Source organism: Podarcis erhardii (assembly GCF_964252035.2).
Source record: "Podarcis erhardii genome assembly, chromosome: 4".
Lineage (NCBI taxonomy): Eukaryota > Metazoa > Chordata > Lepidosauria > Squamata > Lacertidae > Podarcis > Podarcis erhardii.
This window is the reverse complement of record NC_138508.1, coordinates 38,455,050-38,462,552: the sequence shown is the minus strand read 5'-3', so window position 1 is coordinate 38,462,552 and position 7,503 is coordinate 38,455,050. Positions and strand designations below refer to the sequence as shown.

General features: G+C 50.4%; 1 protein-coding gene across 7 annotated transcripts in view; it reads left to right on the top strand.

The window, feature by feature from the left end:
- The first annotated feature begins 2,230 nt into the window (after positions 1–2,230).
- CD47 (CD47 molecule) overlaps positions 2,231–7,503 on the top strand; it is a 45,254-nt gene continuing 39,981 nt past the window's right edge. For 6 of the 7 annotated variants that reach the window (XM_081859803.1, XM_081859798.1, XM_081859802.1 and 3 more), the window contains exons 1-2: positions 2,233–2,460; positions 6,441–6,794. In XM_081859803.1, coding sequence (XP_081715929.1) covers positions 2,412–2,460; positions 6,441–6,794 — 403 coding nt within the window. In that variant the 5' untranslated portion in view covers positions 2,233–2,411. Of the gene's footprint in view, positions 2,461–6,440; positions 6,795–7,503 lie in introns of all 7 variants that reach the window. The other variant, XM_081859801.1, reaches the window with a different exon arrangement.

The following is a 7,503-nucleotide window of genomic DNA, read 5'->3' as shown; positions in this document are numbered from 1 at the left end:
TAACTACACTATCTAGATCAGTGTTTCCCAACCTCGGGCCTCCAGCTGTTTTTGGACTACAACTCCCATCATCCCTAGCTAACAAGACCAGTGGTCAGGGATGATGGGAATTGTAGTTCAAAAACAGCTGGAGGCCCAAGGTTGGGAAACACTGATCTAGATGACTGCAATGTCTAGATGCCCTTCCTATTCCTGGCATGCAGGGAGCTCCTGTTTGTATTCTGGCAGTTACATTCTGAACCGGTAGAAGTTTCTGAGCACTCTTCCGAGTCAGCCCCATGTGGAACATAATGCAGTAGTCTTTTTTAATATGTCACTATGACATCAATTACAGTGGCCAGCTTCGTCTTCTCAAGGAGGGGCGAGGCAGGAATATCAGCTCTCCGGGAAGAGGGATTGAAAACTCTGAAAACTCTCTGAAGGGAATAGGGGTCTCCTGACAGCTCAAACCCTTAAGCAGAATGCAGTTCCCAGGATTCATCCAGTTCCCAGGACACATGGATATCTCCAGTGATATAAAAGTGCTTTAAATGATGCACTTTGATGCAGATGTGGCAAGAGAGAGCTGGTTATACCTGCCCTGGCATTGCCCACCCCTTGACGCACCCCCTTTTTGCCCTTTCCACCGGAATAACTTCCATTAGTTATGCTTGAAAGGACAGCCAGAGTGTTCCTGGCTGGAAGGGTTGGAAAAGAAGATAGCTTAGCAATGACTATATCGTGCAGTGTAATTAGATTTGTCTCTGTGTACTTAATTTACACTTTATGTTATGGCTGCAAAATGTCATTTGTGCGCTTTTGCAAAATACCCTGGAATTATATGGTTCCCCGCCCCCACTTGTTACGAGAACGAGGCTTAAATGTTAGAACGGCCTGAAACTTGTGCGGTGCAGCAGATGACCAACAGTCTCCACGTGGCTGAGTAGCATCTAAATGAGCCCTAATTCAGCCTTGTAAATGAACGCACAGAAGTTACAAGCCTGCTTTGGGGGGGGGGGTAGAGGAGCAAGGGACAGCACTGCCCCTCCTTCAGCAGCCTGCCGCATGTCCAGGCTGAGCAAAGAGGATTCCCTCTTCTAGCAGCCAAATAGGTTTCTGTGGCACAGAGCATAGATGGGATTTGCCCTTCGCCCACCAGTCCTCCTATCTGCAATTCCATGCTCTCCCCTTCCTACCTACCAAGGCTACCAAGTAAGTGCCTAAATGCAAGGCTGCCTTAATGCACTGAAAAGGGTGTGCTTGTATTATTTGACAGTAACAAAGTATCTGGGGAAAGGGACAATAAAGAACATAAATATCCCCATTATTTTGGTTCTGATGTTCCCCAGCACAACCTGATTGTTTTCAATAGGAAAAAAAAATATTTGTCAACGGGCGTAATAATTCCCCACATTTAAGTTCAAACGTTTCAAAATCGTTGATTTAATTAAACTTTATTGATGATGATGGAGTCACAAGGCAGCAGGCGAAGGTAGGCGAATTGGATGCGAGATTTAAAAGCTCTCATCTTCAATCTTAATTTCCCAGGGAATAATACAGAGCGTATTTAGGATCGGGCCACTGAAGGTCCAGAGGACGGGAAAAACTTTTATCAACATATAGGCTTTACGCAACTCCCCCCCCCCCCCAGTGTTGAAAACGCTCGGCAGTCCTTCCCGCGCCGGCAAGGCAAGAGGCAGAGCCTCGACCAAGGCGATCTCCGCAAGCCGCGCGGAACAGCGCCCGTTCCCATCTCGCCCCAGGCTGCAGTCACAGAAGACGGGCGAGGCGGTCTTCTTGACGGCGCCCGCCTCGCGCAAGTTTCCGCGTGACTCAGAATTCCTCCTCGGTTCCTCGCCAGTTGCTCGGCGTTGACTCCGAAGCTGGCGCGCGGCTCGGCGCGCTAGAACCGCCCAGGACTCCGCCAACCGCCGGCTGGGAGACTCGGGAGAGCGGTCGTTAGCAGCGTCGGCTCCGAGGCGGACCCACCGGACTCACCCCCCCCCCAAAATCAACCCCGTCTGGGCACTAGGTCCCGCTCGCCGCTCGCCCTGGTCGCCTCCGAGCCGAGAGGGAGAAGGAGTTTGGGGAGGAGCGCGCGGCGGCGGCGGCGGCGGCGAGGAGCAGCGGGCTGGGCTTCGCCTCTGTGGGGCCGCGGGCGCGGAGGGCTTCCGCTCTCCCCCCCCCGCCCCGCCTTCCCCTCCCGCGGCGGAGAGCGAAAGCAAAAGCCGCGTGTGGCCCCGCCCCGCGCGCTGCGGCTGGAGGGAGCAGCGGAAGCTCGTCAGGCTGCGGGTTGGGCGACTCCGGGTCCCCGCTCCGGCTCCTCCGGCGCCCCCGCCCGCCCGCTCCCTCCCTCCCTCCCTCGGCTCGCCAGGAAGAATCAGTGCGGCGAAGAGAGCGGCGGCGGCGGCTTGCCCACCCCGAGGCTGGACATGTGGGCGCTGAGCGTGTGTTGGGTGCTGCTGGGCACTCTGGGCGCCGGTGAGTTGCCTTGGCTCTTTCTCTCTCGCCTCCCAACCCCCCCCCTCCGCCCTCCCGCCAACCCTCCGCGGGGCGTTTAACCGCCCGGACGACTTTCGCCCCTCGCGTCAGAACGCGGGAGCTTCGCCCTGCGCTCTTGGCGCTTCGCAGGTGGAGCAGGTTCGGAGTAGTGGCGGCGGCGCAGTGTGTTTTTTTTCTCTCTCTCTCCCTCTCTCCCTCTCTCTCTCTCTCTCTCTCTCTCTCTCTCTCTCCCCGGCCCTCAGACCCCAGGGCGGGCAGGGGGTTGGGAGGGGGGCGGGGGTCGAGGAGGGACCGCCCAGGTGCGCGGCTGGCTGTTCTTGGCAGGTGGGAGCCCGCGCCGTCCTTGGCGAGGGAGCCGCTGCTGGTCCCACCAAAGTGCGCAATGACGGGCAGGGCTTCGCTTTGCGCCACGTCCCCTCCCTTCGAGCGAGCCCGCTGTTTAGGCGGGCGCTGGGGTTGATGCGCGCTGGGATTGGCTTCCCCCCTTCCCGACGCCTGACGCTCTCCATAAGCTCCGCTTCAGGATTCCTGCTGCTCGCAGTGTGCGGGGAAGCGGAGCCGACAGCAGGCTCTCGTGGGGGGGGGGGGACGGACTACGAGGTGGGAACTGGGGCGCTGGCAAGCCTGGCACTTGCCGTGCCTGGAACCGGGCGGGAGACGTGGAGGGAATGTCCCTTTCCCCTCTCCCCTCCCTCCGCCTGCTCCCGCTGGTTTCCGAGAAGCGGCGCTTCCGTGGCTGCTCTAAGGAGGGCCGGGCTCCCGCTGGCGTTTTCGCACCTCATCATCATCGGCGATGGCTGCTGCCCTTGAAAGTACCCACCTAAACTGCTGTGGCAGCGGGTAATCCGCCTCCCTCTGTGTGGCTGCTGTTCCCCGAAAACTTCGGAGGACATGTGCACAGCAGTTTCGCACAGCTGTCGAACTGGAAGGGGGATCCGGTGGGGAGTGGGAGTGGGATATGGGGGGAGAGCATTCCTTTCCCCTGGGCTGCTTCCTTCTCAACACGCAGAAGTAATCTGCGGAATAATCCATGCTGGGCCTTTGTCGCAGCCAGTTAATGGGGTGGGGTTAACCACATGCCTTGTAAAGCAGCACACAAAAGTTGCCAGCCTGCAAGAAGAAACATTTTTTTTTACTAGCCTATTGGGGGCTAGCAGAAGAGGGGCACAGAGAGCTATTACTTTAGCACCATCCTACTGCATTTCTGTTCTGGGCGCAGAAGAGGGCCTGGCCTGCTCACTAAATGGTATTCTGTGCACGGTACTTGCCTGCAAAGCAGTTCCTTATTGCCTGTGGTTTCCACGCTACTAGAGTTTGTGAGCCTGCCTCCAATCCCTTGTCCGTGAATTGCAGAGGTCAGAGGCATCGGGTGAAGCAAACTCTGCTGTTGAGCCTATAGCTTGGGTGACCCTTCCGAGGACCCACATCTGTTGGCCTGCAAGCTTTCCAAGTTGCTGGGTTACGCAGGCAGTGCAAGTGCTCAAGTTACACAACATGTGCCGCTGTCAGCCACCTACAGGTTTAATAAATTATATGCATCAACCTTTCGGCTCAAGCACGTAAGCAGTCTGTAGTGTGTGAGAGAGTTAAAGTGGGAGTTTTGAAGAGGAACAGAAAAGGCTAAGCTGGGTTGCACAGAAGATGGGGACTAGGCTAGTTCAACATAAAGACCTAAAAGTTAATGAAATCTGTAAAATTGAAATCTGTAAACAACTAGTGGACCTGCTTTTCAAACAGCAGGTAGGACACCTTCAAATCATGTCAGCTTTCTGTGGGCAAAAATTTCCTGCTCTGTTACAGGATGTAGCAGTGCCCACCAACTTGGATGACTTTTAAAGGATTAGGGAAATTCATGCAGGATAAGGGTTTATGTTCTGCTTTCACTGCTGGAGGTAGTATTCCTCTCTATACCAGCTGCTGAGAATCATCGGTGTGGAGAGTGTTCTTGCTTTTGAGTCATGTAGGCTTCCCACTGGCATCTGGTTGGCCACTGTGACAATAGGATGTTGGACTAGATAGGCCTTCGGTCTGATCCAGCAGGCTCATCTTATGTTCTGACCAAGTGGTCTTGTCAACATTAAATACAAGAAAAGAAAATTAACAGAGCAACTTTGTCTATGCAGATATGCCAAGAGACCCTTGCACTGGTGCATTTCCTGCATGAATTAAACTGCATCCTAATGGGTCCTGCCTGCAGGGGGGCAGCCCTTTCATTGACTCATATGGGGTCAATTTTAGTTGCACTTGAAGGTTTGGTGGTGTAAATTACACTAAACTTTGTCCGTGGGACTAGGAAATTTGGATGCAGAGTAACTTTGCTAATTCATTTCTTTGCCCTGACATGCTCATTGCATACGTTGGGCATACCCCTTCTTTGCCCTTTCCACCAGCAACAACTTCCAACATGGCTTGCCCTTAGCCGGTGTTAATAGTTATGTTTGGATAAATCATAAATGCTGCTTTAAGGTCAGCTCAGCCAGGAGTGGGAGGTATTCCACAACCCAACCTTGCTCAGGAAGAATGATTGGAGATTAGAAGTGCACCACCTGAGTATTTTTTGTGAGCATTCCCAATGTTTTTTTTCCAGTGACCAAGGAATGGTGCTTTAAGAGTTTTCAAATGCTGGCAGTTGAAGGGAAATCTCAAAATAATGCTTTTAATTTGGTCCAAGATTCTTACTATCTGTAAAGGAGAGAAGGGGTTTAGGCTGCAGTCCTGTCTACTCAGAAGTAAATCCACTTGAGTTTGATTAGCATTGTTGTTGTTGTTGTTGCTGCTGCTGCTGCTGCTGCTGCTGCTGTTGTTTAGTCATTTAGTCATGTCCGACTCTTCGTGACCCCATGGACCAGAGCACACCAGGCACTCCTGTCCTCCACTGCCTCCCACAATTTGCTCAAACTCATGCTGGTAGCTTCGAGAACACTGTCCAACCATCTCATCCTCTGTCGTCCCTTTCTCCTCATGCCCTCAATTTTTCCCAACATCAGGGTCTTTTCCAGGGAGTCTTCTCTTCTCATGAGGTGACCAAAGTAATGGAGCCTCAGCTTCAGGATCTGTCCTTCCAGTGAGCACTCAGGGCTGATTTCCTTAAGAAGGGATATGTTTGATCTTCTTGCAGTCCATGGGACTCTCAAGAGTCTCCTCCAGCACCATAATTCAAAAGCATAAATTCTTTGGCAATCAGCCTTCTTTATGGTCCAGCTCTCACTTCCATACATCACTACTTTACTCCTGGGGTAAATGGGGTTAGGACTGCAGACTTGCTTTCAAAACAACTCTCTTCTGGGGAATTAGAATTATTTGAAACCAGGTGAGGCCTGTGACAGTACTATAGCCTTGGGGGTCTCAATAGTTTAAAAACCATTGTAAGCCACAAGATGATGCTCAGGCCTATGAAGTGCCAATAAGTCTTTGAGTAGCTAATAAATTGACACATAGAATTGTAAATCTCTGAAGTGTAGAAGCTTTGTGAAACTATAGGACAGCAAACTTACATTGTCTGATATTGGTAAAACAGAGATGTTCCTAAGCTGAATATTTTAGAAACTCTTGCCTGTTTAGGCCCCACCTTCTCTCTGATATGATTAAGATGGCTTGACAACAGTACTGGCACAAAGCAATCACAACAAATAATTGGGAGTGTAGGGGGGATTATCCCAAACATTGGAATATCAAATAATGCAGAGGAAAAACTGATAGCTGGCTTGTTTTCCCTTTCTGTGCTGCTGTTACCTGATGTTCTTCTGAGGCAGCATTAGTGATGGAGTAATTAACAAAAGTTTCCACAATTTTGGCTAATAGTGGCACAGTACACCCAGAACTGTTCTTAAGTGGCCCTCATTCTATGAGTTTGTATGGGGGTAGTCCTCAGCAGAATGTACCTTCCAAAAGTTATCAACACTAGCATGGACTTAATTCTTTCTGTTCAAATAAGTAACAGTTGTTTTTCCTTCTTGCAGGTTCTGCCCAGTTGATGTTTAAGAAGATTCATAATGTTTCCTTCGATGTCTGTAATACAACCGAAATTATCATACCGTGCATAGTTACTAATCTACAAAGGTTCAGCATAGATGAAATGTTTTTGAACTGGAAAATAGATGGGAAAGAGTTTTTTACTTATGATGGCTATGAGAACAGGTATTTCAAAAACAATACTTTTTTGAGTGTAGATCTACTGGATATATTGAACCTAACTGCTGGTGTTGCATCAATCAAGATGTCTCTAAAGGAAGCCGTTCCTGGAAACTACACGTGTATAGTAGTAGAAAGAAACAGAGAAGGAGAGCATGTAATTGAACTTCGATATGGTACACGTAAGTTATTTGTCTTGTTTTTCTCTGTTATGTATCAAGACTGGTGCTTTTAAAGGCCCATGTATAATTTATCTGGATTCTTGGGTGAATGACAAAGTAGCCAGGGGTCCACACATTTTAGTTTAGTAGAATTGGTGCTGACACTGGAGTCTTTCCCTCCCCTGAGAGGAGGGCAGGGTGGGGTGGGGCTTTCTATTGAGCTTTACAATGGGCAGTGTGCCCAGTGTGGCTTCTCATGCTGTGTCTTGCAGACAGAAGTCTCGTGTTGCACTGAGTTTTGGCGAATGTGTTTCGGCTTGCTCAGCACAGCACAAGAAACGTTCCACCAAATCCTCTATGACTTGGGAAGAGCTTTGCTGGAGGTTGGAGAATCTGTTTCTTGGTGTTCTGCTTCCTAGAGGGCCAGGATCATTTGTAGCTGGCAAGCAAGTTTGTTGGGGTGCAAGAAGCCATGTTGGCAGGTAGGTGACAGCGGATTTATCTGAGATGGTAATGTTTCAGGCATGATTGAAGAGCTCCAAAAGGATCTCCTCAAACTCGATGAATGGGCAATGGAATGGAAAATTACAGTATAATAAATTACAGTGGTAATAAAGTGCCATATTTTTCCGTCTATAAGATGCCCCCATGTATAAGATGCCCCCTATTTTGGGGGACTCAGATTTAAGAAAATGGGGGGAGATGGCCCCGTGTATAAGACACCCCCTAA